We start from the raw sequence: 23,864 nt of genomic DNA on the forward strand, positions 1-23,864 counted from the left end.
TAACGACTGAACGCACCTTCATCAAAATAGAATTATCTTTATTTTTTTGTTACATAGAAACAGGGCTTTGGAACGTTCATTCTATGTCGCACAAAACGAATGCTTCTTTTACAAATTCATGTACACATTCTCAAAAGCTGTCCGGGAAAACCTATATTAGAATGAGACCAACATCAATGCAGTCCATGCAGCTTAGTAGACCCACTCAATCGATATCACGTCCAAAGCTGCAGAGCATAGCGCATGCAGTGTAGTTAAGATGCATTCAACTGGCAATACGTTATTTTCAACTCTCCTGCTTGGAGAGGATGTAGCTACATGTATACATATGTATACATATACAGCAATGGTGAATCGTATCGTTTGATACAAACCCCTATAATGTGACGCGGTCCAGCAGAGCAACTTCACTTGAATTGTAAAGCTGATTATGCCATGATTATGCCTAACTCAGGTAAGATTGCGATCACTCCTATTGACCGTACCTATTGTAATATAAAGTCTTCTTCAGCAGTGCGTAAACGATTGTTGGTTTTCCCAACTGCATGCATAATGTGTATTGGTTCGACAATGGAGCTCCATGGTTCGACTTAATTTCGCAGAAAACCATGCGATACTGACCAATCTCACGTGAAAGATGCGATAAATTCTCTGGTACCTCACTCTCTCGAGACAGTGTAGGCCTATAGCTAACATCAAGTTGAAGTAATGCTCTCTCCGCCATGCAAAACATCATGTCGCATTTGTCTCATGTCTCGGTGTTCTTTTCCGGCTATGCACAATGTAGCGAGTGGCTGCTTTCTATCACGCGGTCCAGCCATGCATGGTTTTGCGGTTGAAAGGTAAAATGTATGCTTTGCTATTCTTTCTGGCTTCTAATGTGCAGAAATGCTGCTGTAAAACAGCGAGCTTCATATTATTGAGACCAGTTTTGTTATTTGGATGATGCCGTCTTATTATGTGGTGTTTATTATTGCGGGCGATGTGTTTTATAGTACATGTCGAAGATGTAATAGGCGACCTGTGCCGGAAACGGGTGTGTAATTAGCGACAACGCGAGCGGCAAAGAAAATCATGAACTTTTGCGACATTGTCTGCATCCGTAGGTTTTCCTATTGTCGCCTGGCTTTTCAGAGCAATTGTTTTTATGTGAGCCCCATAATGTTCGAAATAAGGACGTCCGAAATACGAACAGCCGTATATGAGCCGTTTGCCGGGGCGGTCCTAAAAAAACTGAGATTGGCTATGGAAAGATTTCCATATAAGAAGTTCACTAATTTTCCTCTGTATAATTGACTAACAAACCCCAGATAGCAATTTCATGTCATCGAAGTCAATTTGAGCAGTGAGAAAATACAAGCATTTTCTTAGAAAACACTTAGAATTTTTCAGTCCAATCTCATAGGGTTTGTACACAGGGTGTTGAGTGAACTTCGTATATGGAAATCTTTCCGAATTCTTTTTCATAACATGGAAATAACACACATTTCGTCATCATACCATCGTCCCATATTATTATCTATGTCAGCGCTGTCGATAAAATTTCATCACAATCCACATTACACAAACGTGTACTAGCTGTAACAGATCGAATTTGCTTTTGATCCTAAAATCGGCAAAATTTGGCAAATATGACATGGGTCGCATCTAATTCCGATGCCTACTTGCATTGGTTGTTCATTTACTTCATAAGTAAAGTTGTGTCCCATTTGAACACTGTTGCTTTTACTAAGCATGCCTAGCAATCTGCAACCATCGGTGTTGTGATACTGTATATTCAGTTGGTAACGGGTATCGATTGCCATTCGGCTTAAAGAATTCAAGATTGATTTTCCCCGCCTTACAGTCGTCTCATTATGCAGACCCAAGTCATGCGTTTGGCATGCATGAGTATATTGATTTCTTGTAATCCCGTACTGCTGCGATCGTGGATGGATTAAGAACTTGTAAATGGGCCGCTAGGTCGGTACAAAGGCTTTATCCTTGAGACCGTGGAGTAGTCACCCGGACCGACTCGGGTAAAGGCAGACGGGTTAGCCACGACAGCCGGGCTAATCGAATAAACCGCGGGCCACCACGATCCTCACTTGACGTACGTAGCCGTGGCCATAGCCACTGACAAAATGCCCGTTTCGGATTGGCTCTTAGTTTGAAATTTAGTGCTTTTCGTCAGTCAATAATGCAAAATTAGAAAGGCTGGGCTGGAATTATAGCCTCTAAAGTCGCAATGCTCTCAATAAATAATGACCTTTAGAAATCAATTAAAGTTGATGTTTGGGTCCGCTTGAGATTTCCGCTGTCCGACGGCCATATTTTTTTTTTTAGGGTCGAACAGCACATGCGTGTGACGTATCTCCGCCACCGACTCTGCTCCACGACGGAGTAGGGTCTGTGGTGGCTGACGCGGCTGAGCCCCGAGAATGACCCGTGGACCTACTCGAATGGCACGGGGCTGACCCGAGTCGACCCGGATGAGCTACTCGAACGGCTGACCGGATAGCAGAAAAACTTTGCTCACTGATTCAATTTTACGTGCCTAGCAAAAACAAATTGACAACCAGCCGATACCAATGTATACAGTATGCTATTTTGGCTTTTCTGGCACTCAAAATCGTGTATAATCACTCTTTGTGTTTTGGAAGCTCCATAAAATGGGCCCCGCGTCACATTTTGTTCACCGTGACAATTGGATGTTGTAACGTAACACCGACTTGCAGCAAACTGCTCTAGCCTGTACTGTATTTTATAAAGTATTGACGTTAGTCTATAATATGGGGAATTAAAGATGCAAAGATGCTTGGGGGCCAACAATCAACAACCGTTTGCACTTTGGCCGTTGGCACCCTACTCTCACACGATGTTGTGGTTGGGGCTTATGGGCTACCCTCAATTTCGGCTTAGCTACAAAACAATTGTATTTTTAAGTGACAGGCATTTCTTGAGAACCTTTTAAAACAAATAATTGCATCATTTCATTTAAATACAGGGCCAGCGGATTCCGCCATGAGGTTCATCATGGACGCAATAATCAAACGTCCCGGCAATGTGATATTGACAGTAGTATGCGTGATCTGGGCTGCCACCATCCTTCTGGTTATTGATACCAAAATGAACTACACGTTGGATACAAGGGAAAAGGAGTGTTCGTGCGCGTCTCGTCAGCTGTCAATCAAGGACAGCAATGATGACCAGGTCCAGACTCAAACCGTCGTCAAATGGCTGACGTACTGCCGCAAGGAAATCCCGGTGGACGGCGGCAGCGAAAAGACCACAGTCCGACGGAGCAAGACTAGACGTGCGCACGGGAAGAAAAGACCGCCCCTTGTCAACCCGCATCCGTACGACTTCTCCATCTCAAACGCGGACGCGTGCGTCAAGGGTGCCAATCCCGATGGTTACGTGGACGCCCTGTGCCTCGTGTTGACAGCTCCCAGTGACAGTTACACCCGCACGCTGATCCGCAAGACCTGGGCGAGTGTCAGACGCGTGAAGGGTAAGCGGATCGTCACCATGTTCCTCCTTGGGCAGAGGGACGAAGAGACACAGTTCGTCATAGGTCTGGAGGACAACCATTATCACGACATCATTCAGGAGAATTTCTACGACTCCTACTACAACCTGACACTCAAGACCATCATGGGACTGCGCTGGGCAGCGAAGTTCTGCCCCAACGCCCGCTACATCCTGAAAGTGGACGTGGACATGTTCGTCAACGTGTACAATCTCGCTGACCGCATAGATACTGCCCCATCACGCACCTTTGCCGAGGGTAACCTCAAAGACGTAACGAAACCCATACGGGACAGGCAGAGTAAGTGGTACACGTCTCCGGAAGTCTACCCTAACGAGACGTACCCTCCGTACCTGTCTGGTCCCGCTTACCTGATGTCTGGAGACCTCTCTGCCAGCATCTTTGGTACGTCACTCAGGACGAGATTCCTTCCATGGGAAGACGCTTATGTGGGTATCATCATGCACAAGATTAAAGTGAAACCCCGCTACAACGCGAAGTACGACAACTACGAAAATTACCCCAGCGAACAAGACATGCTTCGGAAAACTAACGAATTCATCGCATTCCATCTTGGAGAGGACAAGGAGGAGAACAAGGATAACATTATGATGGTTTGGAACCGAGTGCGGATGCTCAACGGCATTCCCATTGAAGAGTAGCCAAATTATTTTAACATTGGATAACATTGTTCTTTTGAACTTTGATCAAACTGTGTAGTGACGAGTGAGTATCCCGCAAAAAATAGACGATCGAAACTTGGAAACGGCAGACATTGGCACATGCTGAGGGTGCCCTTAAGTGTAACTGTATAATATAATTATTGCCGATTTGTGACCTGCTATAGCATAATGATGAATACCCCACACTTTGGTCTGGAAAAAGCTGCTCTGATTGGACAGTTTTGATGGCAGTTGGCGATCCTCTCTAAATTGCCTGCTCCGATTGGTGGATTCTCCACATCGCCCAGTGGCTGTGGGGCTCCCTCGTCCAATGGGAGCGTCTCTTTGATGACTTGTAGCGGGATTGACGACTCATCATCCAGGGAGCCAATCAAGAGGGCCTTTTTTTCCAGACCCGTCACGGATTCCCGGCGACAAGGCTGGATTAAAACTGGGTCACATGAAACCATCACCAGTTGACATGGCAACTCCAGGCATGAAACACGGATTTAAACAGAACGCGGTGCCTCAACCTGAAAGCAAACACATTGCATTTTATTGACCTCCTTAAATCGTTCGCAGTGGCTATCGTTGCGACAGCTGTAACACAATTTCATCACTGTAATGTTTTATCACAATGTGAACATATCGGATTCACAACTGTCCATCCAACCAGAACGCTTTCAGGGGCGGATCCAGGAATGTTCGCGGGGGCGGGGGGTCATCGGCAAAAAAATATCTGACATGTAAACAGGTTGTTGTTTCTCCGGACACTTGCCCTCCGAAAATCAATAGGTGGTTGGGAGGGGGGGGGGGGGGTCTCGTACCATACTTTCAATTGGGGCGCTGTTCAAATCCAACGATTATCAACACTATATCACAGAATAGTGTACAGTCGAGTCTCGTTATAACAAACTCGTTCGGACCTAGCCAAATTGTTTGTTATATCAGAATATTGTATTAACAGAGTTTGTACTAACGAGAGTCGACTGTACATAATTATACCACCTAACCAAGCTGGCCGTGTCTGTATTTTGTGCACAGCCAAACATTATTACCAGTAAAGCCTTTTTGGGTGTCGGAGCGGGGAGGGGGGGGGGTGTTTCGCATTTTGTTTTCTGTGAATTTCTATGAAACAAAATGTAGACAGAGCTGGGTGGGGGGGGGTCCCCCCTTTCTGGATCTGCGCCTGGCTTAATAAGGCCAAAAAAGTGTCCGGTCTCTGGTATGGAGCTCGCCCCAAAAGTGGTGCGGCGACGCAGCTTTCTGTTTTTTTTACCTGTTTTTTTTTGCTTCAAATGTCGGCTGAGGACTGCAATTGGCGCCCGACTAAACTTAGTGAAAATAATTTTATATGGGAGTCCAGAGAGACCACATAAAGCTTATTCTCGATCATAACCCCATCTAAAAACACGTTAAAATTGTACAGCAGCAGGATTCCAGTCAAACCAGTGAGTTTGGTAGTTTTGAGACTCCATCTTTTATTGAAAAAAAAACCCAACTTTTTCATTTTGCCGACGCGCATGGCTACAGCGACGCGCGCGCATACCAGAAACCGGAGACTTTCTTTTTTTGGTCTAACCGAATAGTTTTTTGTTATTTAAATAGATTTTATTTTCTTTTTGGATTGAAATCAATGGTTGAGAGTTTTTTATTTAGATGCAAATAAAAACCGAGAACCATTTGGTTGATAGTCTGGTTCCAACTGCAACGGTAGCCACTGGGTTTTGTTTGACCTTTAAGCAGTATAAAAAGGATAATGTCATTTATAAAAAAAAAACCTTGCAACCTCGTCTCCAGTGCTTACTTTATTTCCAACCTAGTTCCCAATAGTAAGCCCTGGATAGGAAACTTTTTTCCTGTATCCTGATTCGATACGGCAATTGGCTACTGAGTGATTTTTATCGTGTACTTGGTGTTGTCATTCACAACGTGCATTCATGTTTTCGCGATTATTCGTCCACGCCTTCTCGAAAATACTCATTTCCTTCCCGATTTGTTCACATTAATATGAAATGATATACTACATGTTGTCTCGATAATATCGTAACAGTTTCATTAAATAAATTGTGTTTGCGTAAATCACACCATGCTCGCACTGCGACGACTTGACTCTGCTTTTACCCCAGACACCGCATACAAAAACAAACGCTAACGCAGGCACCAGACTATTCCTCATTTGCATACGTGTTTAAAAATCATTCACATGCAAATGATCCAATAACAGGGTGAGAGAGCAGGTAGTGATGGGCGCGTGCTGCTCGACACCCTAGGGACGAGGTTGACCAATTTGTCATTTGTTTTCATCTAAAAGTACTTAATGAATTGGCCTTCCAGTCCTTGTTATTTTTGGTGCTACATATTTCTTCAATATGAAACATAATTTTTGGGGGTTTGGGTTCCGCTTTCTTTATTGACTCACCCTGTACAAACCATATCAAATTAGTACCCACAACTCGCCACATACACGTACGTATTCTCAATTTGGGCGATTTACAATGCAGTGCGCCACCAAGGGTTTGCCACGGAGAGTCAATTTTTCAAGTTTACGGTCGACAAAACATGGCCCATTTGAATGGGTGTCGGTAGACAACTTGAGCTAATATGTCATAGATTGGAGCACAGCGTTCTGCCGCCTTAGAAAAAACACCATATTGATAACAAGAAAAGAAATGGGCAAACAGATCCTCGAATCATACGCTTACAAAACCACTGACAGGAAAATCTAACAATTTAAAATGTCCCGCGCTGCGAATTTGTCGACCATCTCCCACAATGCACTGGGAAAAATGAACTCCCCGTGGCAAACTCTTGGTGGCGCACTGCAATGTGAATCGCCCGAATTGAAATACATACCTGCTTGAGCATGTTAATCAATTCAGTAACATTATGATGGAATAGTCCTCCGGGGGGGGGGGGGAGCAAAGCAAATTTTTCCCAACAAATTGCTTAACTGTTCCATTACATTTTCAATTCATTATTTTTCTGAGCGTGAGCAGGGGAGCATTTGTCCTTACCCCCCCCCCCCCCCCCATCAAATTAACAGCGATATGGCTTCGCACCTCTTTTTACTTTTTTTTTCCTTTTTCCTTTTTTTTTCGTTTTCCAGGCCCCCCCCCCCCCCCGCGACGCCCATGGTCGGGCTGCTGGGGAAAGCATTAGAAGTTTTGTAGAATGGCTCACATTAAATTCATTTGAATTAAATGAATCCTTTGCTACTTTGTTCAAAGTGTTGACCAATATAATAAAAAAAATCATGAAAAACGTTGTTTGTATGACCACTCTTGTTGACTTATAATTGATAAGCTGTGAACAATGTACAGTTGGACAATGTAGCAAGTTTTATGTTTTTACTTGAAACCATCACCAACAATCATAACTACAACAATAAGCACTGTAGGCCTACGAACAAAAGGTATATACAAGTACCTTCATGACAGTACGGCATGGACTATATACTGAGTAATTGTTAAACGTATGCGTGCTTATCCGGTAAAGTGTAGTAAATTCGCCGGCAACTTCGGCAAAGTTTCATGCAGTTTTCTCCACCATGAAATCGGCGTTTACTCATACTACACTGCGCGTGCGACCCACAGTGCATCGGGATCATGACGTCAAACTAATTTCCATATTGTCGGTCTCAGTTACCAAACGCCGGCCTCCCGAAGATGCACTGTCAATAATCCACCAAAATATACATACCCCTGAGCCTTGTGTGCCTAAATTTGGTGTGTCTTTGTTAGGAAGTGGGCTACACATAATGTCTGTCACGTCAATGGGCTGAAATAATGAAGACGAAACCACGAATTCTTTGTACAGACCCAATATTTTGTACAGACTGCCCTTTTCCATTCAAATGCAATTTGTTTGGTCAACCATTGGTCAACTATAGTCCGTGCGCGAACTTGGCCAATGTTGACCACTGTGGTTAGCCATAGTTCCACTAAAACCTGTCAGCCCGAGCTATGTCTAGTCGACGATGGTTGACTACGCTAGTCGACTATTTGGGACCAGCCTACCGCGGCTGGTCGACCGGTCGCGCAACGATTCACTGGTTATCAATATCAATTTCCATAGCATAGTTCAGAAGGGACCAACTATCTACACAAATGGCGGAAAAGGAAACTGTGAGCGCTAAATTTCATTTTCATTGAGCTATTATGATTATGCCACTTTTGTCACCATTGTACATTGGCGATTATGTAAGATGTCCTAAACTAAACACAATCACCGTTATTGTGTAAATTAAGAGAAATAACAAGAGTTGAATAATCGTGCGACCTTCATTTTTTAACGGTCGTTGACATATTATAGTTCGACTAGAGTCGTTCGCACTTTAACTTCAGTGCGCATGCGCTGGGTACGTCGTCCTTGCTCGCACTTGCCCGAACCACGAACCCGTGGGTGATATTGGTTAGTTGGGATAACGCCCTCTCGAGGCGGGTTATCGCGGATCATCAAACCATAACAACGTCTAGCCCAATAGACTAGTCGAGGCCCGACCGGCCCGCTGACGGCGCGTGCTGGCTCCTGGCGACCCTTGAATGGCAAAACATCCCAACTCGGAAATAAATGAAATGTTGTCAACTTCAGTGCCAAGCACCTTTGTCTTCTACGGCGTGGAAGTGAGCCAATAATTTGATGACTCACAACTCTCTGAACACGATCGATAACTTTGAAAATCAAGGAGCTCCTTCAAAAACAACGAATACATTTGCCCTGAGCTTTCCCTTTGCCCCACGCAGCTAAAAGTGTACAACTAGCGCGTCCAAAGTTACGTGGGAACCCTATCAGCTTGGCTGGTAAGAGAAATCCGATTGTATCTTAGAATGAGACAACATCATGCAGTCCAGCTCAGGCCCCACTAAAATTCAATAACAATCGATATCATATTGACTCTCCAGTGCTGCAGATCATCGCGCATACAGTAAAGTTCGGAGATCTATACAACTGGGCATACGTTATTTTCACCACTCGTGCATAGAGAGAATTATTTATCCACATGCACAGCACTGAATCCTGCTATCGTTTGATATAAACCCGCGTGTGGTGATGTTCGTTTATATAACGCGGTCCAGCAGAGCAACTTCACTTGAATTGTAAAGCTGATTAACTCAGGTAAGATTGTGACTTCCCATAGACCTATTATGTGAAGTCAACCTTCAGCAGTGCGTATTAACAACTGTTGGTTTTTCCAACTACATTGTGTTCGACTTAATTTTGTAGATAGGCCTACACCATGTGATACTGACCTATCTCACACGTGAAAAAGAGGTGCTTAGTTCTCTGGTACCTCAGCACACTCTCTCAAGACAGAGTGGGCTTATAGCTAACATCAAGTTGAAGTAGCTCTCCATCATGCAAAACATCATATCGCATTTGTTCCTGTCTCATTGTTCTTTTCCCGCTGTAAAAATGTAGCGAGTGGCTGCTTTCTATCGCATGGTCCAGCCATGCTAGGTTTTGTGGTTGAAAGGTAAATTGTATGGTTTTGTATCATTTTTGTCTGGCTTCTTATTGCAATAATGGCTCTCGCTATTGTTTAGAAATACATTGCCGCTTATTGAGTCAGTTTTTTCAATAGTTTGGATAGTTAACTTTCATCATGAGATGTTCGGTATTTCGTGCAGTGTAGTTAATACAGCGGGGATGGAATCGGCGACGTCTGCCGGAAATGAGGTGCCAATATTGACGGTGTGTAAACAGCAAACAAACCCATGAACTTTAGCAAGCTTGTGTACCTTTATGAAATATGCATCTGTATAGTAGAATATATTGTGCTTTTGTCAACTATTGTTTAAGAACAATTTTTGTGTAAAATAAGAAAGTGCAGGGAAGGTACCGTAGTGAGTGAATAATAGATCACGCGAACGATGTGTGAGAGAGATCCGTTTGCATGGACACGTGTCCTAAAACTGAGATAGGTTTTATGGTGGGTTGCTCTTTGTTGAAGTATTGAAAACTCCCTGTTGTCAATCCAGACATTTGAACCACTTTTCTTTTACTTACCATTCCAACTTAAATGAGCGAATTGCATTTCCATCTTCCTTTTCATAATTATTAATACACATTTGGGCGTACCTATGTCCCACAATACAGGGTGTTAAAAAAAAGGAAACCCAACTTCAAAGAATGAGTATGGCCAGACGATATGTTTACTGGCTATAAAACTGGTATCATCTGATAGCGTAATCTCTATGCTTTTCAATGATACCGTGTTTAGGTTTTCTGAGTCATGCATCAGTGAGCAACATTGTCTTAAAAACTGGATGCAAAATTGCAGTTGGTTCACTTTCATAAAAAAAATTAAAAAAACACTGGGCACGGTGTGCCTATTGTTACGGAAATGTCTGTGAAATGGCTTTAATGTTAATCCTCGGGGAAAATGGCACACCATGCCTATTGTGTTTGACATGAAAGTGAACCAACTGCAATTTTGCATCAAAATCTCATGACAGTGGCGCTCAGTAATGCATGACCCTGGAAATGTAAACAAGGTATCATTGAAAAGCATAGAGATCACGCTTTCAGATGATACTAGTTTTATAGCCAGTAGACATTTAGTCTGTCGACACTTGTTCTTCAAAGTTGGGTTTTCTTTTTATTGAAACACACTGTATACGTTACACCTAGACTTTCACATGAGTTACACGCTGTATACGTAGCGTGTTATTCGATATTCAAAACAAAACCGTCAAATATAATGCACAAACGTAGTTTTAATGAATTGAATTCAGTGTTTTTGAATCTTAAATTGACATTGGAATTCGGCATTAATGGCACGGCCGCATCTAGTTCCGAGGCCAACTTCATTTAGTTCATAACTTAAAGGGAAGATACAACATTTGCAAACATCAGAAAACGAAATGATCAAATTATCGCGAAATACCTTACTGGATTGTTAGGGAATGACAGTCTAAAGCATCCTGTAAAATCGTGGCTCCTGGTGTGCTGACATTTTCAAGAAAAATGGTACTTATCCAATGCTGGTCGGCCGACCAGCGTTGGAGAAAACTGGCTAATTTTTAAAAATTGCTCCGAATTTTTCATAATTAGTTATTCCGCATTTTCTTTGCAATTGATTACACACCTGTGAAGAGGTACAAGTCTGCTAGACTGATTCGCTGACCTTACAATTCCCCAAAGTCTAGTAATTGCTCCGTTTCATCTTAAGTGGGGTGAGGGAACCAGACTGCAAGAACATGATTGGTTTTCTTGGTTTTTCCAGCATCTACAAGCCCAAACGTGAAAAAAAGTCATTTTAACAATATTTGCTATAACATACTACTAATCCTCCAAATCCATTTATTTCTGAAAATTGCAGCAAAAGCAAATGTTGTACATTCCCTTTAAAGTCAAGTTGTTTACATTGGAACACTATTGCTTTTACTTGGCCTACATAGAAATATTCACTCGTCTGTGTAGTAAAACTGTATATTCAGCCGGCACCATTGATTCTCATTCGGCGTATAGAATTAAAGTTTGATTTTTTTTTGTTCGGCCTTCAAGCCTCTGCCCCACACACGTTTACTTCAAGTAATGCATGCGTTTTGCATGTGTAATTGATTTCTTTTAATCCCATATCGCTGGGATCGTGGATGGATTAAGAACTTGTCAGTGGACCGTGGGGTCGGAACAACGGCTTTATCCTTGAGACCATGGTCCTATATTATCATTAGTGGGTGCGTTTGTAGTCCAGGCACAAAATGCAACAGAAATTTTCTTTCACTACAATGCTTTCCATAAGGTCCCTAGAATGACATACTAAAAGTCCTAAGAAATCCAAGTGGTGGAAATATCCCTAATTTTGCCATGAGAGGGCCGCGCTGTCCTCTCGCCATATTTGTCTGTTTCTAGGAATGAACAACGGGTGCGTGCGACGTATTTCCATCACTGACTCTGCTGCACGACCAGGCCGGGTCTGTGGTGGTGGCTGTCACGGGCTAGCCCCGAGAATGACTGTAGAGCTAGCTAATCGAACGGCACGGGGCTTACCCGAGTCGGCACTGACCCGAGTCGGCACGGGGCTGACCCGAGTCGGCCCGGGGTTGACCCGAGTCAACCCGGGTGAGCTTCTCGAACGGCTGTGCGGCTTCATGAGCAGAATACTTTGATCAATAATATAATTATACGTGCTAATCAAAAACAGTTGAGAATCAGCTAATAGCAGGATGGTATAGTTTGGCTGTTACCTTTTTCTGGCACTCATCAAAATCTTGTCCTTTACTCTTTGTGTTTAGAATCAGCTGCATAATGGGCCCCGCGTCACACTTGTTAATTCACAAAATTGGATGCTGTAACGTCACACCGACTCGCAGCAAGCTGTTCTAATCTGCACTGCATTTTATATCATAGGCCTATGGTTGGTTGGTTGGAAAATGTCGACGTTAGTCTACAATAAGGAGAAATAAAAAGACAAACTTAAGATGCTTGGGGCCAACAATCAACAACCGTTTGCACTTCGGCCTTTGGCACCCTACTCTCACACGATGTTGTGGTTGGGGCTTCTAGGCTACCCTCAATTTCGGCTAAGCTCCAAAACAATTGCATTTTTAGGTGACAGACATTTTTTTGAGTCTTTATAACGAAATAATTGCATATTTTTTTTGTTAAATATACAGGGCCAGCGGATTCTGCCATGAGGTTTATGATGGACGCAATAATCAAATGTCCTGGCAATGTCACATTGGTTGTGGTATGCCTGATCTGGGCTGCCACCATCCTTCTGGTTATTGATACCAAATTGAACTACACATTGGATGCGCGGGACAAGGAGTGTTCGTGCGCATCTCAGCAGGTGTCAACCAAGGAAAGCAAAGATGACCAGGTCCAGACTCGAACCGTCGTCAAATGGCTGACGTACTGCCGCAAGGAAATCCCGGTGGACAGCGGCAGCGAAAAGACCACAGTCCCACGGAGTAAGGCTAGACGCACGCACGCGAAGAAAAGTCCGCCCCTCGTCAACCCGCATCCGTACGACTTCACCATCACGAACGCGGACGCGTGCGCAAAGGGTGCCAATCGCAACGGTTACGTGGACGCCCTGTGCCTCGTGTTGACAGCTCCCAGTGACAGTTACACCCGCACGCTGATCCGCAAGACCTGGGCGAGTGTCAGACGCGTGAAGGGTAAGCGGATCGTCACCATGTTCCTCCTTGGGCAGAGGGACGAAGAGACACAGTTCGTCATAGGTCTGGAGGACAACCACTACCACGACATAATCCAGGAGAATTTCTACGACTCCTACTACAACCTGACACTCAAGACGATCATGGGACTGCGCTGGGCAGCGAGGTTCTGTCCCAACGCCCGCTACATCCTGAAAGTGGACGTGGACATGTTCGTCAACGTGTACAATCTCGTTGACCGCCTGGACACTGCCCCAACACACAACTTTGCGGAGGGTAACCTCAAAGACGTAACGAAACCCATACGGAACAGGCAGAGTAAGTGGTACACGTCTCCGGAAGTCTACCCTAACAAGACGTACCCTCCGTACATGTCTGGACCCGCTTACCTAATGTCCGGAGACCTCTCCGCCCGCATCTTTGGTACGTCGCTCCAAACGAGTTTCCTACCATGGGAAGACGCATACGTAGGTATCATCATGCACAAGATTAAGGTGCAACTCAGTTACAATGCGAAGTTCGACAACTACCTGGATTACCGCAACGAGCAAGACATGCTTCGGAAAATTAACGAATGCATCACGTTTCATCTTGGAGAGGACAAGGAGGAGAACAAGGATAACATAGTGATGGTTTGGAACCGAGTGCGGATGCTCAACGACATCCCTGTTTTGGAGTAACCTTTATCCCAGCAATCGAAAAACGGCAGACATTAGAACGTGCTTCCCCAAAGTGTGACTGTATATAGAATTATTGTCCATTTTTAAGAGACAAAAAAAACCCGTTTCACGTGATTGACCGAAAACACCAACTTTGAAGACATGAGTGTCGTAGCAGCTGTATCCTGGTATATGCGGCCACAGACAAATTGTTAATGACACACAACTAGACGATGCACCTAATTTTTCTTTCGTCTTGCATATTTACTGATTAATAGATTTACAGCAAATTGCCCAACTAGTGACTTTATGACAAGTTCCCTTTTCGTGGCCCATTACATAATGTACATCCCGATTTTATCGTGCAGCATTATAAACACCTTTTAGAATACACAAAGATAATGGAGTTCATTAATGAAGATTACGGATTTTCACAACTTATCAACTTGGACACTTTTAAATGTTTGACATCGGAATCTAGTCGAACTAATTATACTTAAGCGTGTACGTATTTGACACCTGGACCTACTTTATTGTACATTTTCTCGTGCTGTGCGAAACATGTCGAATAAGAATGCGGTGGTCACTTCTTGAGCAGTTCCTTGGTTGTTGATGTGTATACAGCAACAGGGGGTAGGGATCCGGATCCCTGGTCAGGCGACGGCAGCTAGGGAGGTAGGCTCAGACTCAATCAGTATCCAGGCCCGGATTAAGTGATTCGTAGACCTCCTTCTATTTCTTCCTCCATGGTAGGCCCTAGGCACCAGTGTTCCGAGTAACGGAGAAGGAAGGGAAAAGGAAGAGAGAATAAGAACAATGTGGAGAATGTAAATAATAAACACCACTGCTCAAAACTCCGCGAAGCTAAAATCCGGTTCTGAAACCCATGGCAAAAGATTGTACATTCTGTCATGTCGGCACAAGCTGCCGCGCAAAGTCACTTCATATACAGGGTTGACAGCTACAGCTGTGCATATAACAAATATAAAAATATAACAAATTCCGCTATAGGATTTAAAGACCCCCCCACCCGGAGTCTGGGATCAGGGAACAGGCCTAAACAAGGTATGCGCAAAGGTACTGAGCATGTACGTGCAGATTTGCGACAATGAAATAAAAACATTATAGCCGGATTGAATTTTGTATTTTCGAGCAATTTTAAAAATAAATTTCGAACGATTACAGTACAAGCTCTGAATATAACAAAATTGAACATTCTTGCAATTGTCCTCCGATAGAAAAGAAAGAAAATAAAACAAAAAGTTATGTGGCGATGGCCAAGTCTTCAGGAGTCGGACTTATGACCCTAACTCAATGAGCCCCTTACCGACTTCCATATAGAACTCTTCCGGGACTCGGTACCCGGCCCACCACACCTCCTTCCCTGTCCATCCATGTAACTCGAAAGTCAGGCACCATAAAGGGAGGAAACGAGGTGGCACCCTAAGCCTTGCTGCCGAGTCAGCAAAAGAACCCCGTACCTATACGCAGACGCCAACCTGGACTTCGCAGACAGTCCCAACTTGTGAGTCAGCTTACCGACCGACCGAGCTAACTGCTGTTGGTAAATGACGACGGGAAATTAATACCCTTAAATGACAGAACCGCGGGCATCAAAAACCAAAACATGACACCAAGCGGGTTCGAACCCCCAACCCTGGATCCGCTGTCAGACAGCTTAATTTCACAGCTGCACGAAAGATGCATCAGCATCGCGCTCTACACATGAATTACGTAAATCTTTTCTGCAGTCATTCTTATGTACTGAGCAGTTGACTATTCAGAGTCACTACGAGCAATTAACCTTACCAAGCTCGTCCTTATTCTGTCTCATCAATTATTGTTTCGCGTCGCACGTCTGTCGGCCGGCACTGACATGTCACTATCATTGAGAGAAATTCTAGTAAGTTTCCCCTACCTCATTATATTTATGTCAAACTACTGACCCTTTTACAAATTTGTACGGGGAATTTTGTTTGTCTGATTCTAATTCACCTCTCTTAGCTAGCTTGGGAAAATTTACCTTTTCCTGTACTTGCGCTAAGTCTAGGGAATGATGCCATTATAATACAATGTCACATTAACGCCCGGCCGGTGGCATGACCACGCGAGTGCAATGACGGCCATTGGCGTAAATCTGTGCTGAAAATCCTAAAAATCGGGCGATTCACAATGCACAGCGCCACCAAGAGTTTGCCATGGAGAGTCAGTTTTTTAAATTACGGTCGACAAAACAAGGCCCATTTGAATGAGTGTCACTAAACAACTTTAGCTAAGTGGTTATAAATTCGGGTATAGCGTTCTGCCGCCTCAAAAAACACCGGCCATATTGATACAAACTAGGCCTACTGACTGGAAAAAAAAAACTAACAATTTCAAATGTCCCGTGCTGCGAATTTGTCGACCATCTTCCACAATGCACTAGGAAAAATGAACACTGCTTGGAAAACTCTTAGTGGCACATGAAACGCCCGAATTAACCGGCCGTGGACATCCGAAGAGGGGGGGGGGCTGACACCACATTATACTGGGACGCTCTTTGTCAATTATATATACTCGCGCTTACATTTTAAAAAGCTTTTGTACTTTGTTCTCTACTGATCAGTGCTATTGAATGCATTTTAGTTGCAAACAGGACGCTGGGATACTCTGATGAATTCACGCTCTGATTGGTTGGATTTTGCGTTACCAGTGACCTGCGCGTCATCAAGGTCATGACTCTGCAAGGTTTGAAACGGCCGTTAAGACTGATTCATTCCTCTTTTATTCCAGTTTAGAGATGTTTTTTTCTCGTTGAAAAGCGTAATAATGTAAGAAATTCTGTAAAACTGATCTGTGTTGTCAATTTACAATTCCCGTCACTCACTCAGGCTCCGTTTCGAATCACGAACGGTCGGACTGCATTATGCAATGCTCAAAATGTTGTCCACATGGCCCGCAATGAAACATTAATCACATCCAGTATGGAATGTGCGCATTTCTATGGGAAGTTTTCGGATAGCATTTGCGCACATTGTCTATCTGCGGTCTTCAACAGCTGCAGCCAGTTGCTTTATACATAGGTCATAGGCCACTTCCTTCAGAAGATTCTGTGAAGCTCATCAGAGTATACCAGCGTCCTGTTTGCGTAATTTTTATTCCTAGGAGGGTTAGGGGCAATGTCATGAATAATTCATGTTTATCCATGAGAACGGACAATGACATCAACAGCATTGTTGTTAGTTACTCAACTAGTTACAATACATTAAGGCATTTTAAAGAATTAACGGTTGTCGTCGAGCTACCACACAGTAGCCTAGTGGATAGCGAGATGAGCTATGGATACAAAGATCCCTGGTTCGAATCCACGTCGTCGCTGCTCATTTTCATCAGCTATTTTTCTTCTCCAAATTGATCACTGAGATAATTTTAAATTAAGGGGAAAATAGAACGAGAACCTATTAAAGTCTTGCAATGATTCAAAGGAAAAACTGAATTATTCATGACATTGCCCTTAACCCTCCTAGGAAAAAAAATTACGCGTCCTGTTTGCAGGGCGGGGGTAGGAGCGAACGCTATCTGTAAATTGCGCCCTCTGTTGATGGAGTTAAGTGCAAAAGTATGCGTACAATTAAAGCTATAGTCCATCATTTCCAGCCATCCGAAAAAAAGTAACTGGCGTATTATTATTGAAAAACATACTTGGGTGAAAGATAGTAAGGGGACTAAACTCCTTGTGGAATTATTCTTTCTGGCAAGCTGTCATTTTGAAGTAATCAACGAAAGAGGGCCTTTCCAACGGTGCGTCTTAAGACGCACCGTAGGAAAATTTAAATTAGTAGTTCGTTTTGTTATTCGGCGCAGCCCGCGCAAGCATTGGCACGACGCACAGGAGGGCGCGGTTGCTATAATTCGTCGGATCAGTGCGCGACATCGCGTATAGCTGCAATTCAAAACAATTCAAAACATAATTCAGCATTTTTTTATTTGAAATTGAGATCCTAGAATGCTGTTTTTCTCGGAATATACAGCTGAAGCTGAGCTGAAATTTCATCAGGTTAGTTGTTCAGTATTCTTCATTAGAGTTTGAACACTTTTGTTGCTTCAAACGAACAAAATGCACAAATTACAAATGATGGACTATATCTTTAAACAAAAACCAAATAATAACGTCTTGGGCCAAGGCTATACAAACAGCAATATGATGACTGGAAATAAACGTAAAATGGGAAATAAAATTGAGGGATCAGTTGAAGAATTCGAAACCTATAACCCTAAAAAGGGCTGGGCGGAATCCGCCCTCCCCCCCCAAACTTTTTTCCACGATACCCTCACAAAAAAAAAAAAAAAAAACCGACTCGAGCTTTCTTGATCTTTTAAATAGGCTCGAGTCTTGCACATCTTTTGATACCAAAAAAACGTAAAATTCCGTCAAATTCCGCGCAGCGACAATTTTATTTGGCGCCTCGCGCCGTGAAAACTGAATTTCTCATATTAATTATGTTGTGTACACAAAGCAGAATTACCATTGTCGCAAATGATTAATTAATTAGCCATAATTCCAAAACTCTTTTCCCAGTGGGCAAAATACGTTGAAATAACGTTGAAACAACGTCAGATTCCGACGTTGAACTAACGTTGAATAATGATTGAATTTGAAAGTTGATCTGACGTTGAAATGCTGACGTTGAATCAACGTCAACAGTTCAACGTTGATTTAATGTTGAAAATTTTACGTTGATTCAACGTTGATTAATGATTGAATTTGCAAGGTGATCTGACGTTGTTTTGCTGACGTTTAACCAACGTGGAAAGCACAACGTTGAATCAACGTAGATATTAAAACGTTGATTTAATGTCGGACATTCTACGTTGATTCAACGTTGATTAATGATTGAATTTGCAAGTTGATCTGACGTCATTATGCTGACGTTAAACCAACGTGGAGAGCACGACGTTGAATCAACGTAGATATGTCAACGTTGATTTAATGTCGGAGATTCTACGTTGATTCAGCGTTGATTAATGATTGAATTTGCAAATTGAAGCGACGTGGAAATGTCGACATTGAAACAACGTTAAGATCACAACGTTGAGTTAACGTAGACATTTCAACATTGATTTAACGTCGACATCTCTACATTAAAATAGCACTGACATGATGTTCAATCAACGTATAAATAATCAACATTAAATGACATCCTATTCTTAGAAATATCACAGTTAAATAAATGCAATTCTTGAATCAAAATATTTTAAGGTTTGTGTTAAGATTTAAAGCCAGAATGTACTGATAATGGTGGATGTTGGCATTTTTCCAATCGTTCTATGTTAAATAAATTTGCAAGCTGAGGAGTGTTGTTAAATCCATGTCGAAATTGAATAACTTTAAATTTAAATGAAATTCTTTATCAATCACTTTAATTTTTTCCATAAAAAAATGTGTGTATTTATTAATTAACTTCCAACCTTTTCAGCTTATACAACACCTTTTAGGTTTCAACAAAGTAGTAATTAATCCATACATAGTAAAATTCAGAATTAGATTGACTTGTTCCAACAGCATTATAGCCTAAACGAGGGTACTAGTCTCTAAAAAGATACATGATAATGAATTTGATTCTTTTTTCAAAGAAATGCAGCACTGCCCAGTGCATTTACATCGGAAATATAACACGAATTAACAAGCATACAGGTACAATTTTTAAACGTCTAAATTCACTTTTTTTTTTCATTTGCATACAATTCATATTAGTTTTCCAAATTTACCTGCAGCACTATTCTATCATATCTATGAATTTTCTTGTGAAATATTGCAAGAGGTTATGCGGCAGACTTGGGCAAGAGCATTAGAAACTATCAAATAGAAAATAATAAAACAAACAGCATCATTCATACAAAATTAATCTAAATGATTCAATTGAACATTTGAACAGGTCAACCAAGAATCAACAGTAATAACTAAATAATGCACAATACATGTACTGTATATAATTATTATAACAGTCCCCCACTTCTCGAACGTGGAAGTTTCAAGATGAAAAGTACAAGATGCGGCAGAGGTTGAATTTCCATCACTTAAAGAGCCTTTACCTGTTACACTTACGGAAAGATACCAGCCACTCCAGAGCAACTTACTGTATTTGAACAATTACTATTAATCAACTGTTCCAATATTGAAATATTTAACACAGTCCAAAGGTACGACTGAATGTGAAGGTGCATGGGCCCTCAGTGTGTCCCTCCATCACCTCTTCTTTCAGGCGCAAACTTGACAGGAGATGAAAAACTCAACAAGCAGCAACATCCATCACCTTGCCCGATTACGAAGTTACTAGACCTCGCTAGAAAAGACAAATAAAAGATAGTGTAATATTTTAGAATTGCAAGCTTCCTCCCCAACCATCTCTTTATTCATTAACACAACCAAATCACCCTCAAAAACGAAAATGTTACAAACACAAACAAAGAGAAATACATACATAAACCATATTATTTTCAACAAAGCGACAACACGTTTGGTCATCATTTTATGTGCTGACATTGTGTACAAAAACTCAACAGAATGATTCCTTTTATTAAACTTGCACTTATAAAAACTACCACTTGTATTTCCTGACACTTCAGCAATTATCAACCATACAACCAAGTACCCACACAATGAGATTTTAACCAAGATCAATAATTGGTCAAAATAAATTAAATCTGGCGAAGAAAATTAAATTACCTGCGAAACTGAAAAGGTCCGTCTCCTCATCTGCTTTTTTTCAGTTCCACTCTGCCCATCATTGTTGAACTGTCTTCAATCACTTGGTCATGCACCTGTTGGATGAGAAAAAAAAACAACGCTCAGAGACAAAAGCAAAGACCCATCAGGAAAAAAGATAACGGAAGAGTGTAAACAAACACAAGTTATTATACAATGCACTGTGACGAAACTTCTGCCAACACTCAATTAAGATATAGCCACAAATCTGTTTTCATTTTTGCGTTTTGTTAACGTTTTGAATGAACTGGCCATTGTGTCTGTTGTTCGCACAAGTATAAATGGATTTGAATACCACTTTTTTTATGTGCGATGACTGCAATCAGAGCTACATCTCTGCAAGTGTTATTGACTTAAGAATAAAATAATCGGTTTTTGCCATAAAACTTAGCCCTGAATTTTTTTTTGTCGGCATATACATACCAGCTACGGCACTGCGAGTACTGTCCGAAAGATTTCAAACTGAAGCATCTTCGAAAGTCATACATAACTCCTCCATACTGGTTCGACAATCCATGCTGACTTTGGCTCCTCCTCAATTCCTGTATGAATCATTGCTGAGTGGGGTTTCGTCATCTGTGAGGTCTTGTAAACTCTTCTGGAATTTTGAAAAGGATTTTTTTCTTCAGAAGCTGAACAAGTGAGATTAACTACCCTACCTGTCCTACCTGCCAAACTTAGACTCTGCATACTCCCCAAAAAATATGCAAACCATGTCTAGTATCTACACAAAACAAAAACAAGTTTATGTAGAAATACCACCTGCCTATGCAATGATTGATTACTTAGGCCAATACATTTACGTAATTACTCACTCCCTGCACCGTGAGTCCATTTTGTTATTGCACCATTCACAGCACAGGCTACAAACAGCGGTATAATTATCCATGCTTGCATTTACCTAAAGTTTTGATACAGAAATTTGTGTTATGCATTCTCACTATTGTCACAGCAACTTTTAGTTTTACACAAAGGATCAAGGAACTACCCAGCAACTTCCTCCGTTTTGTGACTTGTACATGTACAAGAGCACCGGGGTGGTGATAGCAACATGTGAAATCGAAATCGGGAGTGTTTATCCCCCACTTGATAGGCCTATTCCCTATGGAAGATAACCCACCTGGTTTAATAATCAGGGGAAGTAAAACGGTATAATGTACATGACCCACGACCTATCACCGCTGTGTAGCTGTACGAAGAAATCCAGTATGGCAGTAATTGACCTCGAGAAAATATACTGCATTCCATTCTACAATCACTTTTGGACGATCCATTTTTACTTTTTAGCCTGAAAATTACATGAAAACTGAAACTCTACAGTGCAGAAAATCGAATTATATTTTTCCTGGTTATTATTTTTTTTAACCAGGTAGGCTTAAGTACATTTCATCATCATGCATTTCATGTCCATAAGGTCTACCAAGTGAAAAAAAATGCAATTTCTATTTCCTCAGAAACAACTTTTCAATACAAAGGAAATCCAGTAATTGAGCCACATTTATTCATGGTAACAATATCGTCTCGGAAAGTTTAAGTCACACGTCCATTATACTGTACAGTTCAAAACGCCAATGGAGGATTATTTCTCAGGATTTCTCTCACTACTTTCCCATTGAACCCGTTTTAGTACAGCTCAGCAATACACTGTTCCGAGTGCCGGGATGCATGCGGTCGACCTGGTTCCCATACGTACCGGACGCCGGTATCATCGGTGACCATGCATGCCAGTGTCCCCGACCCCAGTGATGTGTCAATATTTGTTTATCGTTTTGGGGAGAAATTGGTTGCAATTAATAAGTAAGTGCTTCGAATAAACGTCAGGTATGTCTAAGCAACATCATAACAATACCTACGAATTTTGATGGCAAAATTCTTACCTGTTATTTGAGTAAAATGATGTCGGCTGCACGCTACACGTCCACACAACTGCAGTATGATGTCGAAATATGTAACGGTCATATGCTTGCGCGCCATATCGTGATTCAAAGAGAGTACATGAAAACTGATTGGCCAGCGTCACAACCTTGGAATGTAGAACAAATTACGCGCCGTGTGATTGGCTAGCGTCACAGCTTTGGCGTGCTGACAAATAATATGTTTTCATAAAAAAGGCCACAAAGTTCAATTAAGTCGGCTATTTTGTTTATATTGCTTGACATAATATTTTGCACTTTGATAGTTAAAATTATACGTTAATTGATACAGCAGGACTGACGTTGAAGTAACCGCGAGGATACTCAATTTCAAAGCAATGCAATATTTTTGATTGCGACGCACTTAATTTCGACATTTTTTCAACTTTGGACTAATTAAAATCCGTATGTTAAACAAAGTTTACCAAACCGACGTTGGTACATTTAGGTCGTTATCACGACGCAATTTTAAGCATTTATCCAACATCAGAATAATGTCAAAATACGTTGGAACAATTACAAAACTGACGATTGATAGACATTGAATTTAACATTGTTAATATCGTGACGCAATTTAAACGCATATTCAACGTCAGATTAATGTTGAAATCTGTACGTTGGAACAACGTTACCAAACTGACGTTGAATAGACATGGAATTTCGGTTGTCAATATCGTGACGCAATTTAAACTTTTATTCGACGTCAGATTAATGTCGAAATCTGTACGTTGGAACAACGTTACCAAACCGACGTCAGAGAGACGTTAATTTTAGGTTGTTAATATCGCGACGCAATTTTAACATTTATCCAACGTTAGATTAATGTCGAAATATGTACGTTGGAACAACGTTACCAAACCGACGTTGAATAGACATTGAGTTTTGGTTAATAATATCGCGACGCAATTTCAACCAACATTTAACGTTGGATTAATGTCGAAATATGGACGTTGAAACAACGTTACAAAACCGACGTTGGTTAGACATTGAATTTAGGTTGATAATATCGCGACGCAATTTCAACCAACATTCAATGTTGGATTAATGTCGAAATATGGACGTTGGAACAACGTTACAAAACCGACGTTGGATAGACATTGAATTTAGGTTGATAATATCGCGACGCAATTTCAACATTTATTCGACGTTGAAACAACGTCAAACTGTAACATAAAATCAACGTCGCAAAAGTGACGTTGAAATAACGTTGTTTTACGGTATTTCGACGTCGTGACGTCATTTCAAC

General features: G+C 41.8%; 3 protein-coding genes and 1 long non-coding RNA gene across 6 annotated transcripts in view; 2 read left to right on the top strand and 2 right to left on the bottom strand.

Moving 5' to 3' along the window:
* The window catches only part of LOC119725873, a 36,614-nt gene extending 35,928 nt beyond the window's left edge, over window positions 1–686 (bottom strand). Inside the window, exon 1 of the mRNA XM_038197468.1 lies at window positions 622–686. The gene's annotated coding sequence lies outside the window, so the exon portion shown is untranslated. The remainder of the gene's footprint in view (window positions 1–621) is intronic.
* Window positions 123–4,813, top strand: LOC119725875 (beta-1,3-galactosyltransferase 1-like). 2 transcript variants are annotated; one of them, XM_038197471.1, is made up of 2 exons: window positions 123–454; window positions 2,987–4,813. In XM_038197471.1, the coding sequence occupies exons 1-2, from the start codon at window positions 436–438 to the stop codon at window positions 4,171–4,173; spliced, it is 1,206 nt and encodes a 401-aa protein (XP_038053399.1). In that variant the 5' UTR covers window positions 123–435; the 3' UTR covers window positions 4,174–4,813. The 2 variants fall into 2 exon arrangements, with proteins under 2 accessions (XP_038053399.1, XP_038053398.1); XM_038197470.1 differs by lacking the exon at window positions 123–454 and adding an exon at window positions 764–842.
* A 3,863-nt stretch (window positions 4,814–8,676) lies between these two features.
* Window positions 8,677–14,476, top strand: LOC119725876 (beta-1,3-galactosyltransferase 1-like). 2 transcript variants are annotated; one of them, XM_038197472.1, is made up of 2 exons: window positions 8,677–9,291; window positions 12,795–14,476. In XM_038197472.1, exon 2 carries the CDS (start codon window positions 12,812–12,814, stop codon window positions 13,979–13,981), a length of 1,170 nt encoding a protein of 389 aa, XP_038053400.1. In that variant the 5' UTR covers window positions 8,677–9,291; window positions 12,795–12,811; the 3' UTR covers window positions 13,982–14,476. The 2 variants fall into 2 exon arrangements, with proteins under 2 accessions (XP_038053400.1, XP_038053401.1); XM_038197473.1 differs by lacking the exon at window positions 8,677–9,291 and adding an exon at window positions 9,524–9,649.
* Window positions 14,477–20,085: 5,609 nt separating this feature from the next.
* On the bottom strand, window positions 20,086–22,845 carry LOC119725877. The gene is made up of 4 exons (XR_005270747.1): window positions 22,583–22,845; window positions 21,129–21,303; window positions 20,667–20,761; window positions 20,086–20,283 (listed from the first exon to the last, which is right to left on the bottom strand). It is a non-coding gene; the product is annotated as an uncharacterized LOC119725877 (long non-coding RNA).
* Window positions 22,846–23,864: the final 1,019 nt, after the last annotated feature.

The sequence above is a fragment of the Patiria miniata genome, unplaced genomic scaffold, assembly GCF_015706575.1.
Source record: "Patiria miniata isolate m_02_andy unplaced genomic scaffold, ASM1570657v1 HiC_scaffold_19, whole genome shotgun sequence".
In the NCBI taxonomy this organism is placed as follows: Eukaryota; Metazoa; Echinodermata; class Asteroidea; order Valvatida; family Asterinidae; genus Patiria; species Patiria miniata.

Excerpts from the sequence above, each read along its gene's own strand:
- LOC119725876 (XM_038197472.1), top strand. The coding sequence starts at position 12,812 with ATGAGGTTTATGATGGACGCAATAATCAAATGTCCTGGCAATGTCACA.